Here is a 25,737-nt window from a genome sequence, read left to right as displayed (position 1 = left end):
GTCAGCTAAAGGAAATATTTAAAAAATAGAATGTAATGGCTGATTTTGACTGCCACTAAGAGAAAGAATTTAAAGCTCAAGATGCTGAAGAGGCTGCTTTGCTGTCTGTGTCTCCCACACCTTGCAGTGATCCCTGTTTTGGTGACTGCAGGATTTACTGGTGAGGTGCTGAAGCTGTTTATATGAACCTCCTTCATGAATGGATGCAGAGTCAGGGTAAGGTTTCAGAGGAATGCTATCCAGAAGATATAAAGGTATCCTCATATTAACATGATATGTAAAGTTTTTGATGTAGAGCCAGATGGAAACCACAGGAAAGTGCTACAGTGTCCTCAACCAGAAAAGTGAGGGAAGTCAGTAGTCTTGATGTATTAATATATTAATATATCAATATATCCCACATAACTTTTTTCATTTGGTAGCATAGTTTATCCAAAATTATTTTATGTTTTTTGGACAGCACTGACAAAAGGTAGCCATAAATTTAATGAATAGTTTTACACAATTCGTGATGATGCATATTAGAGAAGAAAAAAATATTTTCCTGTAAAAATCAAAGGTATTCCATGAAATGGAAATTTTTTGTTTCCAGGTTCCTCCCCCACATTTCATACTATCAGTAATAAATTTAAACAAGGAATTTGGATATGTTATGGAACTGGTTCAAATAAATACAATATATGTAGATTTTGCATATGTTCAATGGCAAAGTATTACAGGGGCTGTGAGTCCCTATGAGGAGGTCAGTTCTATTTATTCCTTAAGCAATGAGATCATGACTGCTGGGAATTAATCCATTCCTTTTGTTATTGTCTGTGCAATTTCATTTTCTTTCTTTCTTCATAATTCCCTTGAAATTTTTATGTAATCTTAGATAGTCCTGCTGGCTCCCTTCCCCTACTTATCTGCACATACTTTGCTGGATTACATGTTTCATAGTGCCAGGGAGATGAATGGAGGTAACTTTCAGCTGGGCACAAAGCTGTCCTTGTTTATTCTTGAATTGCTTGGAGATCAGAGCAGAAACTGAATTTACTGAGTCATTCTTTACTCTTAGCCCTTGCTTGGCCCTGAAATGGAAGTTGTTGCCCTGTTGGTGCTGATGATCCTCACCCCTCACTCATCAGAGGAGGAGTCATTTGGCTTTCTGAGGATGCCTGAGCTGTGCAGAGTAAACCCAATCCAGCATCCCTCGAGCTCCATTGCTGATGGCCACAGCTGAAGAACTTCAGACAAATTCATACATGTCATCCATTTGACATTTTAAACACTGAGTTCAGGATGAAGTTACTCACTGGAAGTGTCCAATGTCTTTTTTGCAATAAAAGGACTTTAGATGACTAATAAGGTCTTCAGTTCTTCAAGTGAATTTCATCTTTTGTCTCTGAACAGAAATTCTATAATGAAGATTATAATTTTAATGTATATTTCAATTAATATTTAATATTTAATAATTCACTCTTTTATTCTTGTCATTTGCAGTTGTAGATCCTTAAAATCTCTGTAACATTTGAGATTTTTAAGGTTTTAAGGTCTTAAACTCTTTTTATTTTAGGGAGTTATACTAATAATACTGTGGATAAAAAAAGTAAAACTATTTTTACTGTGAAAATACATTAAAATTGAGATCAGCTTGGTCTACCAGAAAAAGACCTCATCTTTTCTTCTAGTATTGCGAGCATTGTTCTAGGCGCATGAAGACTCAAAGCCTTTATTCAATCAAGGGCCCTAAGTTTGCTATGCAGATTTGTTCACCTTAATGTCTGCTACAGAATGTATGGTGTGTTCTGTAAGAGGTGGGTAAAAAACCCCTAGATTTGGTACTTTATAACCAAATGAAGTATTACATTAGAAAAGTTATTTATCTTTCTCCAAATAACATTTTTTATTTTCTGTATAAAACTCTGAGTAAGCTTAGACATCAAAAATTCTTACTCCTAACCCCATCCCCTTTTTTTTTCTTTGCTTACCAATTCAAGGGATTCTCAGAACAGTAAATACTGTTTTTTCCTTTATGTAACAGAAGTCTTCAGATAGTGATAATCCTCAGATAATGTCAACATTCAGAAGACTAAAAATGTATTTTCAGCATATTTTGTAAATTCTTTAATATTGAGCTACCTTGTGCTTTATTTCTTGGGTTTTTTGCTGTTTTTTTAACCTAGGTAATTTTTCACAGAATCACAGAATAGTTTGGGTTGAAAGAGGCCTTAAAATATCATCTCATTCCAACCCCCTGCCATGGCCAGGGACCTCTTCCCAGGCTGCTCAGCCTGGCCTTGGACACTTCCAGGAATGGGGGAGCCACAGCTTCTCTGGGCACCCTGTGCCGGGTGCTGAGCACCCTCACAGGGAGGAATTCCTTCCCAATATCCCTGTGTCAGTGTCAACCATTCCCCCTTGTCCTATGACCCCATCCTTTGTCCCAAGTTCCTCTCCAGCTCTCTTGGAGCCCCTGTAGGCACTGGAGGGGGCTCTAAGGTCTCCCTGGATCCTTCTCTTTTCCAGGCTGAACAACCTCAACTCTCCCAGCCTGGCTCCATAGGAAATGTGCTCCAGCCCTTGGAGCATCTCCATTGCCCTACAACAGTTCGGGCCTTGACCACTCTGTAGTTTTTGTCCTCCCACCCCAGAGCTGTCAGGCACAGCATACTTTTATTAACACCTGTTATTCTCTAGTCTAAATAAAAATGAAATTATTTATTATTCTAGTCTGGCAATATCAGCCCTTGCAGGGCAGCTTTGGTTTTCCCTGGGATAGCGACCCGGCAGCTTTGAAACCCTGACAGGCCCACAGTGAGAGTTCTTGAGCAGAGGGAATCAGGGAATCACTCCACAAGATGAGTGTGTGAGGCTTTGGGAAGCCAGCACCTTTATCCCAGCACTGTTGCCAAGCACAGGGGTGTCCAGCTGTGCCACATACGTTTTTCAAATGTTCCAGCTTAGCAGCTCCTGGGCACAATTCCTCCAAACACAGAGCAGTCGGTGAGCAAGTTAATGTTTGGCCTCCTGCCTTCTTCCCCCCCACACAAAGAGCTTTGTATGTCAAGTGTGAAAGCTTCAAAATGGACTAAAAATAAGATTACTTTTCATCCTGGATGGTAGGTAACAATGTGCAACTCTTTGCCTTTTTCTTTCCTCTCCCTTTTTAGTTCTTTATGCTGAAAGAGAGATATAATGCACCACATTTTTGGAAGACTAAGCAGACATTTACTGTGCCAGGTCCTATCTACTGCATCCTTCAGCATGTTCCAAGGAAAGCATGCAAAGTATTTTAACTCTGCTGTACAGCACATAACTCAGCTTCTTAACTGCTCAGAGTGACTAGGACTACTAGAGAGGGAGTAAAAACTATTTTTAATTCTTTTGATAAACCAGTTGAGCAGTGTTGTTGCTGCCATTTGTATCTGCTTCATTTTTCGAAGCAGGGATGATATAGGAGAAAAAAATACTGCTTGTGGTCTTGAAAAGTGAAGAGGAAAAAGATGTTGTCTTTGGGTTGGTGTTTCCTTAAAGATGACCCCGCTGTGCCACTCATCTGTTCATTTCTGCTGCATTTGATGGTTATTTATAGACTATTCTAAAACTGGGAGGACTGAAGGAATGTCTTTATCCTTCAAACTGTGAGGTTCCATGCCATCATGTGAGGGTTCTTTGGTTAAACTTAAAAGTTCTTTGGTTCTTTGGTTCTTTGGTTAAAGTTAAAGAATTAGGAAAAAAAGTAAAATCCAGTTATTTATGACAAACATTATTTTATTTGGTGGCAGTTTAGAGCATCACACTGGAATCCACTTTTAAAAATTATTTATTTTAAAGAGAGAATTGAAGGAAGAAAATAATTCTAGTTCACATATATGTAAGTAATTTTGCTAAATAAAAATATTTGTACAGAGAGAAATCCATTGAAAGTAGTAATTTAGTATATGGTAACAACATTAAATCCAGTGTTTAGAAAACTACTGTATACAATTTGTAGAGAGAAATTAAGACCCTGTTGCAACTTAATTGTTGGAAAAATGCCTCAGCAGCACCTTTCTTTTAATACACCTTTGAGATTTTTCACTTATAAAGAAACTCGTAATACTTAAAATGAAACCTGTAGTCTTTGACAGTGATTTTTCAGAGCTTTGTGGTCTATTTGCTGAGAGTAGCCATTGCTGAATAATTTAATTTGATATAACTGCTTTTGGGATTAATCTGATTCTGCTGTTTCCATATTACATTATGGGATACCTTGAAAGTTAAAGTATCCATGTCAAAGTTCTATGTGTTGGGGTTTTTTTTTATCATCTCAGGTAGGACTTTGAAGAATAATTCCTCCCCTTACCATGTCATATGATTTTGTTTTTCCATGCCTTCCTTTTTGTTTCAAGGGGTTTTAAATCCCTGGGAGGGCTGTATGTGAAGGCTAATAGCCAATGACTTAATATATAGGTGGCAACAAGAAAAAAAAAGGATTACCGAACTTAAACCACATTGAAAAGAACCCAGCTTTTAAAATTATTTGAAGAAGATATCTCTTAAATATGTGAAAAATCAAACCCCAAATTAGAGGCTTTCATAGTAAAACTACACAAGGAATTCTAGGACTGCTGCTTCTAGGATGTATTATGTGAGAAGTTTCCTGTGCTGTGCAGGAATTCAGATTAGATTATCTCTTTGATGCCTTCTGTTTTCTAAAGTATAGCTGAATTAATTCAGGGGCAAAATAGATTTTGGTAATGGGTTGAAGTTACATCACGAATTGTGAAAATTATTTAATTATTTTTAAAGGAATAAAAACTCAGTTTAGACTTAACATCTTGTTGGAATGGATTAACTGAAAATTTTTACTAATATGAAATGGCAGCTCATCAAAATCTCGTCAGGTTTTGGGAGCCATGCATAGGAGAACTGAAAAATGCCTGAGTAAAACAATTTCTACCATAGTGACTAAAGGTCCAAATATAGTTGAAATGATTGACTGGGTAGAGAGGAAAAGAAAGGACAATCCAGGTGTATTCCTGGTCAGCTTGTGGTTTAGTTTACAGCTAAATTGAACATGTTGACTGTGAAGCCAGTCTCATAAATGAAAGGTTAGATGGTTGTAGGAGAGTGACCTAAAAGGCATAAAATAGAGGGAGAAACTGTGAATTTGAAATGCTAATTTTATTTAATTGCTTTTCCCCCTGATTTGATACCTGATAAAGCCAAATGCAGGTTGTATAGCATGGAGACACACACATATACATATGTGTGTGTGTGTGTGTGTGTGTGTGTGTGTGTGTGTGTGTGTGTGTGTGTGTATATATATATATATATGCACACTTATCAATAGCCCTATTGTCTTCTATTAAATCAGATTGAAGAACTCTGCAGTTTTTGTTTCATCAGATGTAAGATTGCTCAGGGCATCAGAGCAAAATTTGTGTCTGTGTGTGTGATTTTTCCCTTGTTTTTTGTCCTTGGTGTGAGCACACCTCTGCTTTTCATTCTTTGTGGGTGGTTTCTTGAGCTTCTTGGACTCACTGCACAAGCACAGCCTCGGTGCCATCAGCCTATCCTGACACCACTTTGTGTCCGTAGTGATAGTTCAGATGTGATGATTTATTCATTTACTTAATTTGGAAGACATTTACATTCCTTTCCTGGTTGTTTAAAACAATCTGCTTGATTGAGAGATTGTACTAAGCTGTTTGCTTCTGACAGGGACAATCCTTCTTTTTAATCTAATCACCGCTTCCTGCCTCTGATATGTAAAGGCTGTAATCTCTTGTGGAGACCAGATCTTTACCTTGTGAAATTCACCCTTGCTCTGTTGAAGTAAACAGAACTCAAGCACCTGCTCAGACCTAACCATGGACTTCACTGCTGCTTCAACCATGATTTAATTACAGCATCCTGTATATGTGGAGGGGAGAGTGTGTGTAGTGTTTGTGGTTTCATTATTTGACTCTTTTGAGATTCATTCTTTTGATTGTCACTGGACTCCATGTGAAATATATTCTTAGATGCAGTAGTGAACATTTGAAGATATTTTTTCTCCCACAAGCTCTAATTCGATCTAATTTCCTTTCTTTTCCTGAAGTGTTCAGATGTATAAAAATTGAAGTGTAAATTAAGAGTCAAAAAAAAAAAAACAGGCACATGTACCATTTATTTATTACTGGGTATCGAGGGTGGGAAGGGACCCTTCAATGCCCCTCTCTGTCTGGCACATCAGTGTGATGGAATTTATTAATTTCACAATTTAGAAGTGCACAGGTTCAGTTCTGCTCAGTGGAGAACGTGTTGGCCCCGGTTGAGAAGAACATTTTACATTTCTGGTCATCTGTAAACACACAGGCAGAATACTCATGTGCTTCAGTTTAAACATATATCTTGGTCAGGGCAGCAGTGCTCAGCACCTCTCTTCTCTCAGCCCTCACCGCTGGGCTGGGTGAGTAGTGTGGAGGCTGGATTTGAAAACAGGAATTGACACTCTCCTCTGGGAAATTTAACTCACAAGACTAATAAGCCATATGTGGTTTATATTTCTGCATCTTGACTTGTTCAATGCATGTTTAATTTGGGAGGGTTGCTTCAAGGTTGTGGCAAGGGCGCTTTGGTGCTCTAATTTCTGTTGTGGAATGCAGTCTTGTTGGAATAAGGTACATCATGTACTTTTACTCTTTTGTCAGAGAGCAGAAAGACAAACACGAACCATGGACTCAGTCCAGTATGCAGAATTCTGTGAAAGTCGGCAATTGAGTTTTTGTAAGTATTATAATGGCTGCACTATATTAAGATGTTTGATTATTATTTCATTTAATAGAGAGCACACCAGAACCTCATGTTTTTTGAAAGCACTTTTGTTTCATCCGCAGTAATGAAACTTTGAATTCTTTGTCTGTGTAACTCCTGGGAACAGTTAATTTAGCACAGTTTCAGGCCATCAGGCAGAGTATTTTATTTGAATATTTACCAAGCTTTCTATGTGCTCAAATACTGAGCTGGTGAGGACGACTGCAAAGACAGAACTGGTGAGGAGTTAATGGATTAAAACCACACTTGCCCAAAGTCTGTCATGGTGGTGCTAAAGTCGGCACATTAGCAAAGTTTCATGGCTGCAGGTTTTTTGGAATGCTTCTAAAATTAGAGAAGAGCAGCAAGTTTTGCTTTTATTTCCCGATCCACAGAGACACAAAGAACTTACTAAAGCGTCTTTTCTATTTTAAGCTGTAAGCTCCTGCTGTGGAATTTATTCACTATTAGCCAAGTTCATCAGTATACACCATTCCAACACTAATAACATGATGACAGAATTAGGGCTTTACTAGCACTGAAAACCAACTTACTAGAAGTACTTGTGGGCCACGACTATAATGAGCTGTAAATTAATGGGCTTGATCATGTAGTAAAACATCATTACAGAATTGGTTAAGTGATGACTAAGGTTTTAGGTTAAATGTCAGAGAAGGGGAGGTGAAGCAGCCAGTAAAAATCATGACAAAACAGCACATGATCCTACAACACACAACTGAGCACAGTGCTGTTGTTAAGGAGAGACCTTATCTCGTTCTTCCTTTTAAATTCAAAGAAATAGTGACTCATTTATGACAATAAATGACACACTTGAGATACTGTTCTCCATCAGCAAACATCAGCAAACATAGGAAAACATGTTTTGTAAGCCTTTCTTTTTCTAATTCAATATGTTTTTTACGTTTGGTTATAATTTGGCATCACACATCTGTGAACCATTAGATAAATGATACTTCAGATTAGGGTGACTTCAGGAAATGAGAGGTTTGTGATAAAGTCATTTTTAAAACACCAAAATTGCCATCTGGAGACAGAACAAATAAAAATCTTAAATTTTCAAAATAAAATAGAATGTTGCTGACTAAGACATTATAAGTGTGATCTATAAAAATATCTCTGTGTTGTTTTCACAGTGTTTTTAAATGCCCATGTCTATATGGTTCTTTTTCACTGACATTTAATGTCATTAAGGAAAAAGAGAATTACAGTGGTTAGAAAATAGTACCAAGAAAGACTTGGGCACAAATTCAATTGCACAAAATGAGCTCAATTAGACAGAATGTACTAAAGGCCATGCAGAACATTTGACCAAGGGCTTTTTTTACTTATTTATTTCAGTAAAAATTGATTGTGTTACTATGTTTAACAAAGTGTATTGCTGTAATGTAAGCCCATAAAAACTGTGTCACAAGAGAATGAACCTGGAAGGGACTTCAGGAAATTTTCTAAAAATATATATTAATAATCACAGCTCCAGATATTTCTGCACTTTAAAGACAGGCAAAAGAAAAGGTCTCTCAAAGGATCAAGTACTACAGAATTACAAACTTAAGTTCTGGGGAACATTTTGTGATGATTTTATCACCTTCACACTTCTCATGTTTCTTTTCTTTGTTGTTTGTTTTTTGCTTTAGTGATGCAATGTAGCCTTCCACTGACCTTTTTTCTGTTTAACACCTGATTTGTCTGTAGCTTTTTAGTCTTGATTGAAAGCTCTTTTTCAAAGAGTTGTTCCCACTTCCTTCAGATGATTTTTCCACCTTGTATTTACTTTGTTTTGGTTGTCCTGTATCACAAACAACCCTCATTAAGATCTCTGTTTCAATAGCTCCTTTATGTCCACAGATTTCTATGATCATCTTGTCCACCGCTCACCTAAGATCAGCCTCTTTTTTCCCTTCTTTTACTCTCCAAGCAAATATTAAATTTCACTATACCATATTTTCCGTTGCCCTATTTCTGAATTGATCTCACCCATTAACAGTGTGAAGTTCTTGTCTGAATGTTGATTTTACATCTATCCTTATTTCTTTATATACAAAGCACACTTAAAAAACACACTTGTACAAATAATTTTGACTCACTTATCAGCACCTCAGCTCTGTAAAGCTAACACCAGGACTTCCAAGTTCTTCTGTCCTTCATTTATCTTTGCTATTGTTAATACAATTATATCAATTTTATCTTATTTGTGTGGATTTCTTCTAATGTTTTTTAATTCATCAAAGATGCGATGCAATAATTTTATTTATTTTATAGTAATATATTCTAAAGCAAGTTTGTCTGGTCCACACTCCTCTGAGGTTGGACCTTCCTTGTTCTGAAATCTCCTGTGTGTGATCAACTATCTTGTTTTTTTCTCTTTATTTCACGTGCTTATGGGTCTCCAAAATGTATGAAATAACAGTCTTTCCCCTCTGGTTCCATTTTGAGAATTCCTTCTTTGGCCAATCAAATCACACTCACACCAATTGCTTCAGTTTTGCAGCATTTCTGCAAAATAATAAAAAAAAAAATTATTTTGGTCTGCCATTAAATTTTCTTTTTCCTCTTATGACTTTAACTGACAGCAAAGAAAGCATCCAAGTTCCGTGACTGGCTGGACTGTAGCAGTATGGAAATAAAGCCAAATGCAGTTGCAATGGAGATTTTGGCATATTTAGCGTATGAAACTGTGGCCCAGGTAAGGGACTGATTGAACTCTAGTGAAAATTAATTAATTACTCTTGGAATTAATTACATCCCAGCTTCAGGGTTCTTCAGCTCTCCAAGCTCTCTGGATTCATGGAGTCATGGGGTGGTTTGGATTGGAAGGCACCTCAAGGCTCATCCAGTTCCAACCCCAGTCATGGGCAGGGACACCTTCCACGAGACCAGCTCAAAAATCCAGGCTGTCTTTCAATTTGCTGTGTGACAGAAGTGTGCTGTGCTGTGTTCATCCATCTCCTACACAAATAGAAATGTTTTATAATGGCTGCAGGAGAGAGGGGAGTCCAGCATGGACTTTTCAAGTCCAAACTGAAACCACACACTTTGCTATGTGACCTTTGGCAGTGCACTGAGGCTCATTAAATCCCATTGCACAACTGGATTAGAAAGAAGGATTTCCTGGAAAACAAAATGTTACCTTAGTGCCAAGCCAAGTCCTCTTGGGTAGATAGATTGCTCCATATATTTACAGAAGTAGAAGAGAAGAGCTCTTTAGGCTGAAATATCTGAATAAGTTTATTGTCATCTGAGAAACATTGAGAATATTCTGCTTCAACCCACAGCCCTCACTCTCCCATTGTTACAATGGCACTTTAGTACCATGTCAGTAACCCCACCTGTTTTACTCCTCCAGCTGGTGGACTTGGCCCTTTTGGTTAAACAGGACATGACTCCCAAAGCTGGTGACCCATTCAGTCATGCCATATCTGCCACCTTTATACAGTACCACAACTCTACTGAGGTAAAACTTGCTTTTTCACATATTAATGCATTTCACATTTTGCTTGTAAATGTATTTTCTTCATTATTGAATATGGTATTGGTGCAGACTTCTGTTATGGAGTTTATGAACTTGGAAGTTATGGATTTAGATGGAAATATATTAAATTATAATTCTAAATCCTAAATTATTAGCAGTGCCTTTTTAATTAAATAAAAATCCTCTTTTCTTGGGTGAAAATTTCTTCTGTGTTCAAGGCTCTGTTGCAGATTTGGAGATTAAAGTTTTTAAAATTGGCAAGTGCAAGTGTACTAAGTACTGTGTTGCATGCATTGATATTATACAGATATTATACTAACTTCTAGAATGAAAAAAAAAAAATTCTGTACTGCATCTTTTCCAACAGGGAATCTGAGAAGGAAATAGCTGGGGTGGGATCTATTTGTGATTTGATTATATTGTGGCTGTTTGACATCTTGCTTTTACAGCCACACCTCTTAGGGCAGTCTACGAGTGTGAAGACCAGTCTTGACTCCCCTGAGAACACACCACCCCCTACACCCACCCCGCCAGCATCAGCAGGGCAGCAGCACCTTGGGAAAACCCCCTCAGGAGCCTTGGGGAACGGTGGAATTGGACAGGACTCCACCAAATCCAAACAAAGGAAAAGGAAAAAGGTATTTGGTGAAAAAAGGTATATTCCTGGGGAAAAAAAAAAAAAAAACAAAAAAAAACAAAGAGAAATTCTCCAAAACATACTCAGGAAATCATCACAGAATCACAGAATGGTTTGGGTTGGAAGGGACCTTAATGATCATCCAGTTCCCACTCCAAACCATGGTCAGGGACGCCTTCCACTAGACCTGGTTGCTCCAAGCCCCCATCCAACCTGGCCTTGATCACTTCCAGGGATGCATATCCACAGCTTGTCTGGGCAACCTCTACCAGGGCTTCTCCACCCTCACAGTTAATAATGTGTCTCGTCTTAAATACTAATTTAAACCTATATCACATATTAATGACCATTGTTATTATAGGGCCAAATGTGTGGTTTGGTGTTTTGTCTATCAGAATTATGCTAAATTTTCCTAATAATGTCTGCAAACTGAATTTTGTTAAGGTGAAAACTGCTACTTCTAAGAACCTGCTCCTCTACATTTACAGCAATTGTCACCACTCCAAATAATCACCCCCTTCTCTGACAGGGGCAGCAAGCACGGGTTTTAAGTGTCAAAATACAAGAAAAATAGGCAAAAAGGTGCTTGTGGCTTTCCTGATCCCAGCAGACTGAGGTGACTGCCACCCTTGCTTTTAACAACTTTGCCTAACTTGCTTCATTTTTATACCAGTTGTTTGCATTCAAGCTAAATATTTGTTAGCTTTGCATAAAACAGGGATGTCTCATATTCAGAGTATGAAATGTGTGTTACTATTCTTGTCTGCTGTTGCAGAGTCTTGGTGTTCTGAGAGGGATATATGTGCCTAAAACCCACAAGAGAAATCAATGTGATTAAATAAACTGGATAGGAAAACCTGTGCTGGTCACTTGGGGCTGTTTTGAAGAAATGTGATGGCAGTCTCATTTTGCTGAAAAGCAATGGAATGACTTGGGATTTTATCAAGTGTTTTATTATTAAAAAATACTCAAATTTCAGGGTAAAACTGGTGATTTCTACAGTGATAAGGTAGAGAAATGTATTTTCTCCTTCTGGTGTCATCAGTGCTGTGGATAGTCCTGAAGTGTTCAACTTTCTCCTGTCCTTACTATACTGGTTAGAAAGCTTTTAGTGAATCCTGGAAAGACTTCTGCTTTTTCCTCTTCCTTTTTTATGCTATATTTGATTGTATTTTGTTCCTGTGGCTGATTTCCATTGTAATTCCTAGGAAGAGAAATTTAGCTGGAGGTGTAGCTTTTGATGCTGAGAGTTTAAGTTCTTAGTGTTTGACTAAATGCCTTTGAAATAATTATATTCCAAAAAGTGCACAATTTTAATTAAATGTTCTCATGACTTACTCAATTTGCCTAGTTATCTACTGAATATAAATGAGGCAAATGAGTTAAATTGATGAAAAATACTATTTTTAGGCCATGAGGGCCCAGTCCAGCAGAAAATATTTGAGTTTCATATTCCCTTTATGGATGTCAATTAGCAGGAGAAGAATCTGCCATCGTATAATGAATAATTCTGTGTGTACTCACCGGTTCCAGTGGACTCAGCGCTCTTGAAAAAATGAAACATCTTGTAAAAAACATTCCAAGTTTGAGAGCATTAGCATATGATGTGAATATATGAGGGGCCATGGATGTGTGTACATTAAACTTCAGTGTACAGTTAAAGTTTTTGTCATTCTCAGTGCCTTCACTAATGCAATTTTCATTCATTTATTGCCAAGCAGCCATCACTAGGTAAGTCATCTGAATTCTGATAAGTCTAGGTGGAGCCTAAATCAGCATTTCAAGTTGGCTAGAAGGGAGAAAAGAGCAACTTTTTCTTTTAAAATCCTATGAAAATTATTGTACAATCAGTGTGCCAATGGCAGTGAATGCTTATTTTTACCTATTAAGGGTCCATAATCAAAAAAGTCACTTGAAATTTTAAAACTTTCCAGTTTGAGGTAATTAAAAAAATTTTACATCCTTCTAACACCTTTACGTCACATGTTTCAGCTTCAAATTTCAAGTTGATAGTATTCAGTGGTGTAGTTGGTGTCAGATTGCTTTCACTTCGGGTGCTTGTTCAATATTTTGCCCACCCCTTGACATCATAATAAGAGCCTGAAGTGTTTTAGAAATAGTTTCTGTGGTTATTGCAGTATGACTTATATGACCCTTTCATTTTAGTTTGAACATTTTCTGCTCTTTGCAATTGCAACATAGAGAAGCACTAGGTGAAAGATTTAAAAGGACTAACATGGTGTTCCTTGGGTCTCTTAAGAAAAGTTCATGTAAAAGTCCTCTTTAATTTGTTAATAGTTTTTTTTTTTTCTCTCTGATGTTCTGTGTGGCACCAATGATGTGTATCCTCAGGAAAAAAAAATGGTCCATTTTATAAAGGTTTATTTTCATACTTTATGCACTGTAGGTCTGTTGTGTGTTTTTGATTTAGTAACAATTTATGTGTTTTTCTGTTGCAGAGCACTGCAGCCTGTGGGATGGAGGCTCAAAGTGATGCCATCCAGCCCAGCCACATCAGAGAGGCCATTCGACGCTACGGCCACAAGATTGGCCCCCTTTCCCCATTCACAGTACGTAATAACAGAGTTATAAAAAGTTATATTTATAATCTTAAAGAACTCTGATTTTCAAGTGGTCAAATGAAGAAGCTTTGGAATTGTTGAGAGCAATTTGTGGTGACTGTAATTTTCTTTATAAAAGTGGCATAATTCTCTTGGGAAATAAAACTTAGTAATTTCTGTCTCTTTTTGGAAAGACAAAAAAAAAAGTTTTTTTTCCTTTCAAATATTATTTTCTTTCAATTACAAATTATGCTTTTTTGTTAGTGCTTGAATTTTCTGTTTTTCCAAAGTTTAGGTTTACAGTTATTTTAAATTATATGTATTCCAATATGGGGAAGAGCACTTTATATTCTAAAATTAGTTTGGTGTCGGATACTGCTCCTATTGGATGTTGAACTCTCAAGTGACACATTTACGGTTGGGGAAAGAAGAGAATGGGTTTTTTTAGACAACTTTGAACCTCCACTGAAATGTAATAGAACTGATCTTGTGGTAAAACACTGATGGGTTCTGAGGTTTTGCCATTTTTTTCTATGCAAATTGCAAATCCATTGTTCAGAACAGCCAAATGAATTCTTTGTTTAATTTTCTCAGCTGATGAAAATGTGAAAGCAAGTCCATCTCCAGTGTCATAAATCAGGGTAATTTTCTTCTTGTCTACTGTTCTGTGTGGCATTTATCCTGCTTACCTCAGAATACCTGCATTTAGAAAATAATAAATGTCAAAAAAATAATTATAGGAAAAAACAAACAAAATCTACCAAACAGGACCTCAGCTCCTTAAAATCAGGAAGAAATTGTCCAATATCTGAGAGATTTTAGGAAAGGAAATTTATTCTGAATTTGGATTAATTCATTTATGTAAAAGCAATGCAGAAGTATATGAAAGCCATAAGTATAAAGGAAATAGTGGGACTTCAGAAGCAAGGAACAAGAGTCAAGAAGAGAAAATGAGTAGGTGCAGTTATAATTTTCCTAGTGCCAAAACTAATTAGTGCTTTTATACATGGCAGTGAAAGTTTGGTTTATTAATGATAGTCAATACAAATTGCAATGAATTGTCTTTATGTAACTTCACCTTTTTCTTTTGCCACTCAAAAATGCTAGATTAATATAATGTAAAGTGTTGGATAGAATTTCCAGTCCAAAACAGAAAAATGTCTTTAGCAAAAGTTTGCTAAGTCATAGTAATTGTGAAGAATATGGCAATAGCTTCTGAAAGCAGAGAATGTATTAACTTTATTTTTAAAAAGTAAAGAGCTCACATAAACAGCTGCAGAAAGGTGAATATTCTCTCCCTGACCCTCACTAAAAGTGCTTTGGTAAATTATTAACCAAAGTTCAAATTTTTTCTTCAACCACAAGATATAATAAAATACCCTGGTTTGGGTTGGGGTTTTTTTATGTCCTCCACTCTTGTGAACTTCCCAAACAGTGCAACTGAACAATTTAATTTGTTAACATTACCTACAGTCAACGTGGTTGATGAGAGGAACAGATCTTGTTCCCTCTGAACAAGCCAAGAATAAGAGGGAATCTTGGGTCAGCTTCTGGATGCCTACAGATGTTGTAGAGCTGTAACACGATTCTGCTTTTAATGAGAAGGCTCAGGAAAAGTATTTTGAGAGGTACTGCAGAGTCTGCATGTAGGACCTTTCCCCTGTGAGTGCCCTCACTGGAGTTCTGGGGATAGACCTGACAATGATAATTGTCCACGTGGCAACCAGAAACTCTGGTTGTAATGTGGATGGAGCACTGAGTACCCTCTTCAGTCTGCATTAATGCAGATTTCCACAACAAATACAATTTAATGATGGCTAGATCTGGTAGTGTGTGTGCAACCAAACCTGAAGAAATTAATTAATAGAACTGATGCAGATTTTTATGTAATCAGGCATGGCCTTTTCCTTAGATCTCAGCAGCAGGACCTGTGTGACAGAGCCCATGTAGGGACTGCAAAATATTGGAAAACAATAATAGAAATCTGAGCTGCTCTCTGCAGTTTCTGAGGGGGAAATTGTATCAGAAGGATCTAAACCCTGCTTTAACTGTTTGAATCAACTAGAAGAGATATTTTTATGGATCAGGATCAGACTGGCAGTTGTCAAGGGGCTGCCACATTCAGAAAGTTTTTATCCGTACCCAAACCACCAGGGGATGGGGTTCTAACAGGAAAAATGAAATTTGACAGTTGTGTTGTCCTACACAAGGATGGATGATGTGGAAAGAGAGCTGCCAATTGCTTCCCAGCAGCTCTTATGGAAAGCCACTTTTTAAAAAAGACAGTTGAGGAGTGAAAAAGCTTCATGCTTTTCAAGCTACTGAATAGCTCAGGCCCAAACATATAATTTAGATTTAATTTCTGCAAGAAGAAAATATAGGAGAATGTCTTGTTTTTTAAAAAATACATATACTTATGTTTTCTTAAGAAAATAATTATGTATTTGTAGAACACGAACAGTGATTTTTTTTTTCACATCTTTCCCTGTTTTGCTGTTTCATCATGATTGTCACTCTCTTCCAACTGATTTGGTGATAAGTGTTCCTAAGGAGTTGGTTTTGGAAGAAAATTTAAGCTATACAATTTATTCTTTAGCAACATTTGATGAATGTTGGTTTGGATGGAAACAACACTTTGAAAGTTTTATAATCGTATGGTAAATGAGAACTAACATTAAACCGGTGAAAATGATCCGTTTGCATTTATTTTGACCTTAATAGTTATGTCAGAATGACTAACATAATTAGAGCATTTAGGTTTTGTCTCCAAGTGTAAGCCACAATGGAAAGCAGCAAGTGTACTCTGGATTCTTCTGCATTGTATCATATCTAAGATAGTTTAGACATATGTTTTATCTAAATATTCTCTATAAACAGTATTGGGTGGTGCTCTGTGTTACCAACTTTAAAGCATGCTCTAGACTTCCAAAAATCAGATAAATATTAAGCAATAGCACCATGTAAGTTTGCAAGACAGAAATGGGAAGTATGTAACTCTCCATCATATGCAATAATGCAATTCAATGTGCTGGACCTATGCACGTTTATGTTAAGGAAGTGCATAGTGAAATGATGTCCAGTCTTGACTGGGCCGGTAGGAGTAATCCTAATAGTCTTCCAAATAATAGTATTTATTATGCCAATGTGTTCACAAAAATATTAAGTGGATATTTCTTACCATGAGCACGAGCATAATGACTCTAGAGAAATTGTTTTAAGTTATTTGATTTGTTTGTATTTCAGACAGTTGGGGTAGCAAAAAAATAATTCTTTAAAGAGTATTTATTCTGTGAACAATACAAAGTGCTTACCTGGAGTCTTGATAGTAGCAGCTGTAAGTGGTGCATGAACAGTCTGTGAGTGCTGTACTTGTGACCATGAGAACAGCTCTAGCAAAGAGAACAGCTCTAGCAAAAGGACAGCTGAGATCCTTTGCTCTGAAATGAAAATCAAAGTGGTCAGCTACAATAGTGGAAGACCACAAACAAAAAGAACAAGAAAATGTTTCCAGAGCAGATTCTTGTCTTTAGTTTCTGCCAACTCTGAAATGAAGTGCTTCAGATGTTTAGTTAAGAGAAACTGAGTTCACAAATGTAAATTGGAATCCTTCACAGGCTCATGGCAGACAGTGGCCATTTTTCAGCAGCTTGTACATGTGTCAGTGGGGTGTATTGAATTAACAGGGGTGTAACCAACATTTCCTTGGGTACTTATGTTCTGGGGACAACGTTCCTTCAACCTCCCAGGCATTTCAGTATGAAAAGGCTTGCTAGTCTAAATCTTCTCTTGTTAAATATTTCAGTCTCATAAAATTGCCTATGCAGCATAAAACAATGAGTATTTACAAATCTGTGTTTATTATATTGCTTGTGACATTCCCTGCATACAGCAGAGAATGTGATTTGGCAGAGACTTGAATTATTTGGGCCTTACAGTGCCCTGCCTATACTCTTAGGGGTTCTTAAATAATAAATGCAAGTATCCCATGTGGACTTCTGTAGGGTACATGTACATGACAATCATAGTTTCACAGTCAAATTATACATTTAGTCAAGGTCTTTTACTTCTGATGTTTTAAAAGTGCTTTTTATTGATCCTGATTGAGCTCAGCTTTTATGCAAATACTTTAATCAATTTCTGGAGTGAAAACCACTGAGGTTCATCACAGATCTTTAATAATTTCAATATAATAAAGAAGATTTTGACTCTATTAATTTCCCCTAAAATTTAAATTTGTGGAATAGTAGCTGATGACCTGGCAAATCTGAGCTTATGAGAAACTAAACCAGCAGATTCAGGGGGTAGAATGAAGAGAGGGAAGCTTTTAAAATACAAAGGATAATGTGGCAATATGATATTTGTGGAAGAGGACATTTTGGAAAGCAAGTTTGGTTTAAGTGCCTTCAACTTCAAGAAAAATTCAGCTTCACATTCATCGAGTCACAGAATGAGTCAGTTGGAAGGGACCACTGGAGGTCTTTTGGTCCAAGCTCCTTGCTCAAGCAGGGTCCCCCAGATCCCAGGGCATAGGCTCATATCCATGAGGCTTTTGATTATCTCCAGAGAAGGAGGCTCCACAGCCTGGAATTGTCATCCAGAGAATTCGGCCCTCAACTTAGTCCTCTTAACTGAAAGAAATTTCTTTCTACATATTTCAGATCAAAGTAGTTGTGAGAAGAAGTTCTGGAATATAATCTTCAATAATTTCTTCAATAGACACAATGTGGATACAGTACAGCTGAATTTTTCTAAAACACTTGAATGATAAAAAGTTTTGAATGCTGTTTCCGAAAGAAATTAGTTACATGGAAACCAAATTAAAAATCTCTGATACTTAAGGTCCTGTAAAATATAGACTGCCCATATTGATATTCTGAATCAATTGATACTGATTTTGAAGAAGTCAGGATTTCATTCTTAATCACTTCTCAAAAATGAAATGTATGTATTTATGTCAAAAGGCATTTGAAAACTTTCCCTTCTGTTACACATTCAGTTTCTGATATAGAAAGAGTCACACTGACATTTTCATGCTTTCTTCTCATTTTGAAAAAAAAAGGGCATTTTATTTCATTAAACAGTTATATATTTATGATGTCTTTGTCTATAATTCAAGCTGTTGTCTGCAGTTATTTGTAATTCTACAATGTTAGCACTTTGTGCTTGAAAAAGATGAGTTATTATTCTATAAAACCAGTAGGAAGTCAATCTCAGTTTGGAAATCTTGTTCCCTTCTCTCCCAACCCCCATCCCAAGGTTCCTCCTTTCAGATTTATGAAAGAAAACATTTCTTTCTGTAAAAGGTTTTTGTATGCCAGCATCTGGAAGTGTTTATTTCAGTGGCGTGTAATCTATCTGTGGATTTAGTTAGCACCAGACCCCCTTTTGTGTACTCCTGACTTAAAATTTTTATAAATGATCTTGTTGAATTTGTGCCAGTGTGCACATGGTTTGGCTGATTGCTGCATATATCCTTTACCTGCCAGTCACCTTTGATTTATATTCCTTCCCTTCTGCTTTTGCCTCCAAAAATGGTGCCACTGAACTGTCCTCTAAATCATCTTATTGGATAAATTGCTCCAAGATGAGATGGCACAGTTTTGGCTGACTCCTCAACAGAAGGCATTCCTATAATCCATCCTTGCCTGCTCTCTGTAGGGCCATTCAAAAAAGAGAAGGAACAGGGGAAATGGGGCTCCCTCTTTGATTCCAGCACTATTTCTTCCAGTGCTGTTCAGAAATGTAAAATGGGACATTTGATTTATATGGCTCTTAATACCATCTGAAGACCCATAAACTGATTGAATCTTTCACATCTCCTCTCCTTAACTGAACTTCTTCATTAGATAAATTTAATCCTGATAATATGTTTAATAGGATTTTCTTCCAGAAAGATTAAAATGTTAAAGAATAGCATATTCAAGAATATATTAATGCATTTCATTTGGAATAGATTATATAATATATATGACAGTTCTTTCCATTATAAAAATCCCTGTTGGTTTCCTTAAGCTAAACAGCTAATACTCCTTCAGAATAACAACAGTTCTGTAAGCTTTACTTAATGACCTTACTAATTTGGAGAGTTTTATGAAGTTTCTTGGAGAAAAGCAGGTGGCTTGGCAATAATTTAAAAGGTTCCCAATTTGTGGTAGCAGTTTCAGGGGGTTTCATGTTTCTAAAGAGGGAGACCAAGCTGCATAATGCTTAAGAGTGTCTGACACAATGATGTATCATTTTGGAGTAAGTTTCCAGAAGTTCATTGGTCATTAAATGTGCTGCTTGACTTTATATTGCAGTTTCCCAGCTGTCCCTACTGGGGGTAGTCTTAACGCTCCAACAGAATTTATTAATGAGGGCACAAGCTCGCAGTACTGATGAAGCAGTAAGCTGCCCAGATGATTTTATTGAACAGGAACATAGATTTTTAGATAAGACAAAAATGTCATTGAAGTAGATTTGAAAAGAACTGACTCCCTTTCTGCAGAGCCCTAGGAAAGTATTTACAAATGGTCTGCATAGTATTTGATATCCTGTGGGGATATTTAAAATTCTTGGACAGCACATACATCAGTGTCCTACTACACAGCACAGTACATGAATTGTTGGAAGCAGCACGTGAGGCTTTCAGGCAGCATGGATGTGGTTCTGTTGAGGCAGAAGACACTGGCATGGAGTGACTCTGCTAATGCAGTTTGTACAACCACACAGAGGGTTGTGCTCCATTGTGTCACCGCCTGTCCAAACCTGTTACACTGGAAGTGCTGAACAAAACCTGCATCTTGCTCAACATAGGAGCTCATACTGCAAAATTTTATCATTTTTCACATCTAATGGTTAAAAAAATCTGATTTGTCAGATTAATTAGCTAGGTCTGTTGGTGAGAAGATAAGTTGAACTATAAGGTTTGCAGTCACCTGAGTCTCTCATATAAACCAAAGCAATTCCTAAAGTTGAACTATAAGGTTTGCAGTCACCTGAGTCTCTCATATAAACCAAAGCAATTCCTAGTCTCGTAAACCTTATATAATTTTTTTTTTTCTAATTGTATGGCCAGATTCAAATACATACTAGAGGCATCAGTTGTACTGATGTAAAAGGATCTGAGGGTAAGAATATGTTACTTTCTAAAAGTGTATGTTCTTATGTGCCTCCTGAGAGGCTTAAAAAACCTTAGTATGGATGAGAATCTGACTTCTGGTACTTTGCTCAAGGCAATCTAACATGTAATACATAAATACATATCTCAAGGGTAAGGTGAGAGCTACAATTCTAGAGCAGAGACTGGGACAAAAGGTAGCTTAATTTAGTGCTTCAAGATATTATGCAAAAATAAATGTGGTCCTTCTTCCATAATTTGCATTAATTTTTGTGAAGACAGAGGCATTGCCCATGAAGCAGGTACATTCTGATACAAAAGTTAATAAATATAAACTTGATTGTTGAAAAATCCCAAGAACAAAATGGAAGCATCTAAAAATTGAAGTGTATTTCTTGACTTGTCAGTGCAGCTCCTTGTAGGATTCATGTTTTTGTGATTTTGTTAGATCATGGACAATATCATGTACTTATACCATTATATAATGCAAGATAGTTGCAGTTGTACTTTATACCATTCTTTCAGATTTCCCTTGAACATGAGCGTTCATTCACAATTTTTTCCTTGAAAGATTTGAAAGTGCTTTGTGAACTGGAGCTGCTCGTAGTTGTCAGTTCACGCTCAGTGCTGCTCTGAGCCAGCTCAGACTGAGATGCAGCAGCTGTGATTCAGCAGCAGGGCTGCCCAGCTCTGTAGCACAGGATGTGAGCTGTCTGGATGTAACATTATGAGAACTTTAGGATCATGTAATAAAGCTGTTTGACTTGGAATTAACCTACAGACGGAGAAAAATTGCACAAAACGTAATTTCTTGTGAGCAGGATCTTCATTTTATGTGCTGCTCTAACAACTGATGCTTGACAGATGTGTCCTGTTGTATTGAGCTTGGCCAGAAGGACAGGCTGGATGAGGCTTGGAGCAAACTGGTCTAGTGGCTGGTAGCCCTGCCTGTGGAGATGGAACCAGGTGGTCTCAAAGGTCCCTTCTAACCCAAACCATTCTGGGATTCTGAGATTCCGTGATAGAAGCTCTTACCCATGGACATCTCTAGCATCTCTGACTTGTCACTTTGCAAATAAAGAATGTAAAACCTCTAGAATAGCAGAGTAAATCTGGAAAGGGGCAGATAATAATACGGGAACACCAAAACCAAGTGGAGATTTTTTTTTATAATTTATAATCTGTTATTTTCCATTTTAGTTACCTACACTTGTTCCTTAAGTCTTATAATAATACTCAAACTCAAGTACTTGGCACATGGAAAGACAAAAGATTCCCGAATCAAAGCTGGTATTTTATGCTTTGTTTCACTCCATTTATCATGTCCCACTCAGTGAGGTGTCACTTCTCATTTAAATCTTTGATACCACTAACAGCAAAAAAAGTTACTGAATGTGCATCAGTATAAATGATGTTTGATTGTCTCTCATTTGTGTCCTCTGTTCTCTGCATGCCCTGAGGCAAAGGTGCTCATTCTCCCCTCATCCCTGTGATACATCTCCAGGCATCAGAAGGCAACACTGTGATTTGGTTGCTGGAAAATCTCTTTAACATTAAAGTTTTACTTTTCTCAAAACCAGACCCATTTCAGGGAGCCTGGCTACCCACTTCGTACTGCTTGGAAATATTTCTCTAGGAAAATCAAGTGAAAACACCAGGCTTTAGGCAACCAAATGCATTTTATTAATTTTATTTTGGGGTTTTTGTGTTCCTTCCCTAAGGTTTTGTATTATTCCAGCTTTCTGACTTTACCTTCAGGGTTGTGTGAATCTCAATTCAGCAAAGCAGTCATCTGCTTAATTTTTAAACTGTACCTACATTCTGAAAAAGCATGGGGTAAATTGAGGATTCTGGTATTATTAGTTATATAAGTTTTGATTCATCTATTATTTCAGTTTTGGGGTTTTTTTTTGTTGTTTTTTTTTTTCTTTAATTTATTGCATAGAGGAGAAAAGGAGATACTTGTAGAACATAAAATGGAATTAAATTAAAATCAGATTCTTTTTCACCTTGTAATATTTGCTCGCTGGAAAGTTTTGGAAAATACTTAAAGACTTTAAACTTTAATAAGAGACAGCACTTGTCAATATTTTGGAGTTAACAGAGCTAAGAAAAAAAAAATAACAAAATGAAGGAAAATTCTAGAAAGGGATGTCAGACTTCAGAAAATGAAAACAATTAAACAAGTATCAGTTGTTTTTTTAGTCCTGTGTGCTGCTGTACTTGTATTTGTGACTGTGGTTTCCAGTGTGGGATTAAGCTTCAGCCAGGGCTTTCTGCTACATCTCTTCTCTCTGCTGTTCTACAGTGACAAAATTTCACAATCAAGATGAGTTTCTTGCCTTTAAACCAGACCTCTTCCTCCAAGTTATATCCCCCTGGATCTCAGTTCCCTTCACACCAATTAAATTCTTTAGTTGCTTATTGGTAGAAATTACACCCTTTCCTTCATGACAATCTCAGGAGAGGAGATATGAGAAGGGATTTTTCCTTGGTAAGACACTTTCCTGTCTCTGGGGGTATTTATGTGCACATGGATGAAAATATAAGATATTGGACTTTCATAAAGACCCTGAGCTTTTTTGCAAAGCCCCGAGAACATGTATGAAATAAGTGGTTTCCTTCAGGCTTCAGTTGCAGAATGACTGTGGAATCTGGAGTACACCTGAGTGATTAAAAACCATCCAGTTCTGTTTTACTAATTTGGAATGAATTCCACAGCCAGGACCTGCCTAAGAATTACATGCCTCTAATTTTACATAATTTAAATTCCAAAAATGCTAGGAGAAAAATAAGAATAAGTAACAGTAAGAAATAATAAGGGAAAACCCCAATAAAAACAGTAAGAAAAATCACATAATAAATATTTGCACAGGGTTCCTAACACTGGCTGGTGGGGAAAAGGTTGATATCCAACCTGGAGGAATTGTACTAATGCAATGTTCCAGATTATGTGCTGGCACAGGTCAGTCTTAAAATGTGTTGATGTGCTGACAGGATTGTCATTTTTGATGGCAAGGAACTGGGACAACAGGAAAAAAATAAGACTCTCCAGAGATCCACATGTGTTAGTTTTACTGCAGAAGGTGCTAAAACTGCTGGAAGCAAGCAGTCTCCGTGCAGAATTATTGCAATGCAAACGGCCTGGAAGTGAGAAACAGTAATTTCATGAGGTAATTTTGTCAGTGGTGAAGGGTTTGGGGTTTGGGTATATTTTTCCTTGCAAGAAGGACAGGTTAATATTTACCATCAAGAAAACTCTAGTTCTAATTGGTGTTTAGGTATGATGCTTAAATTACCCTCAGAAGATATAATGGAGGTTTGGAGTGTGGATTAAGTGCTTCTGAGAAAAAGCATTCAGCTGTTTCTGCATCTGTTAACAAGAAAGTTAAAACAATCTCACCATTGTGCATGGAGTTTGGTTTTTTTTTTTTTAAAGGAGCAGATGGTACAGAAGGAAGTTATATGCTTGTTGTCACATTAGGAAGCTTGGGATTTTATATTCCATGGGGTATATGAGGCCCATCTTTGTCCATAATTTATTACAGTCACAGGTGATTAAAGTTGTTAACTAGGTACAAAACAGAGAAATTAAATAGCTCAACAAATAGATAAAAAGCTACTAATTATGGCTCTTTAGAATATGTTGAAAGCCATTCCTGTGAGCAAGAAAGACTAATTTTGAGACAATTTTATAGCCAGTTCTAAATCATCAGAAGTAGTGAGACATTTTGAATGCTTAACCTGAAATACATAAAAGAATACTAGGTTTTATTGTTGTTTTTTAAAGATGCATGATAGCATTTCTTTAAAATTGAATTTTTTTTCTGGAGTCTCAAATTCCATAATAGAAGTAAACTGTCATTTAACTTTAAAAAGGGGACAAAACAATCTCATTAGTAATGCTTTTCAGTGTAAGAACATGAGTCAAGATTCAGGATTCCTCTGTATATCTGTATTATTCATCTCACAAACGCAGAACAGAAGTTAATGATGGCTCAATAGATTTTGCAATATAGAGACATGACAAGTTATAAGATTTGATAAGATAAAGAGTGGAAGGAGATAGTGTTGTTTAGCTGATGAGGAAGTGGTCTCAGTATATAAATTATCCAGTCAGTAAGAGATTTTTTCCTGTACGAGTCACAGCACAGGAGAGATTTAAGAATGAAGTGACAGTGGATGATGATGTTCATCTGCTGTTTGATTTTTCCTACCAAAAAAGATGCAGGAGATGTGCTAGCGTGAATGTTTGGTGTGTGCACAGCGAAGAGTGGCAAGTGAGGTGATCCAGGTTGGAATCTGACATTTGATGGGAGATGTGCTGCTGCACAGGAGGAGGATGTGTCATGAGGGGAAATGGAAAGCAGCTTCTGACGCATGTGGCTGAGAGGAAAATCAAAGTGATGGGTGGGAGAAATGAGCTTGGCAGAATTCTTATGACTTGGTACAAACAAGAAGATGTTGTTTTTTGAATCTAGATTCCTCAGTGTTTCTGTGACTTCTGCAGACTGGAATCTGGATGGAGGGTAAGAATGGCTGTTATGTGCTACTGGGATTGTTATCGGGAAAGAAAAATACAAAATGCAGCTGCAAATCCTGAAGTGAGCGAGTATCCAATCTCAGAGATAAAACCCGTGTTACACACCTTGCTGATGGTGGGGTACATGGGGTTATTGATGAACAGAAATGGAGGATTTGGACTAGGTGGAAGATGAGGAATTCCAGTTTATCCACACTTAGCCTGAGCTGGCAGCTTGACATGAGAGCTCGCAGAGGGACATAAAAATCTAACTAGCCCTGAGTTATTTGGCCTGGAACCTTTATCAGTTCTACTTTAGGGTAAGGAACACCTACAGCCGTGTCTGTGAGCAAAGGTTACAATGCAGAGTATTATTTGCTTCCCCTAATTTATTACATACTTCCCAATTCATCAAAGAACAATTTCCTTTTAGGTTGCTGAAGCAAACCCTTATATTTCTTATTTTTTCACTGAAAGAGTTCATTCCCAGATTCATAAAGTTTATTTTCAAGAAACTATGGGTTAAAAATTTCTAATAATGTCTTTTTCCAAAAAAAGTAATATTTTATGTTAAAGTGATGTGGCACCATTCAGCTGCCTGAAGTCAGCAGCAAATGTTTGGCTTTAGTACTTACTGACATAAATCCCAAGAACAGCCCTGGCAAG

The 25,737-nt window shown here is 37.0% G+C and overlaps 1 protein-coding gene across 6 annotated transcripts in view; it reads left to right on the top strand.

The window, feature by feature from the left end:
- SUPT3H (SPT3 homolog, SAGA and STAGA complex component) overlaps positions 1-25,737 on the top strand; it is a 254,259-nt gene that overhangs the window by 191,287 nt on the left and 37,235 nt on the right. For all 6 annotated transcript variants that reach the window (XM_072926286.1, XM_072926289.1, XM_030269924.4 and 3 more), the window contains 5 exons: positions 6,660-6,735; positions 9,354-9,466; positions 10,127-10,234; positions 10,702-10,890; positions 13,349-13,459. In XM_072926286.1, the coding sequence (XP_072782387.1) occupies positions 6,660-6,735; positions 9,354-9,466; positions 10,127-10,234; positions 10,702-10,890; positions 13,349-13,459 (597 nt within the window). The remainder of the gene's footprint in view (positions 1-6,659; positions 6,736-9,353; positions 9,467-10,126; positions 10,235-10,701; positions 10,891-13,348; positions 13,460-25,737) is intronic.

This window comes from Taeniopygia guttata, chromosome 3 (genome assembly GCF_048771995.1).
Source record: "Taeniopygia guttata chromosome 3, bTaeGut7.mat, whole genome shotgun sequence".
Taxonomy (NCBI): Eukaryota; Metazoa; Chordata; class Aves; order Passeriformes; family Estrildidae; genus Taeniopygia; species Taeniopygia guttata.
This window is presented reverse-complemented; position numbering and strand designations above follow the sequence as displayed.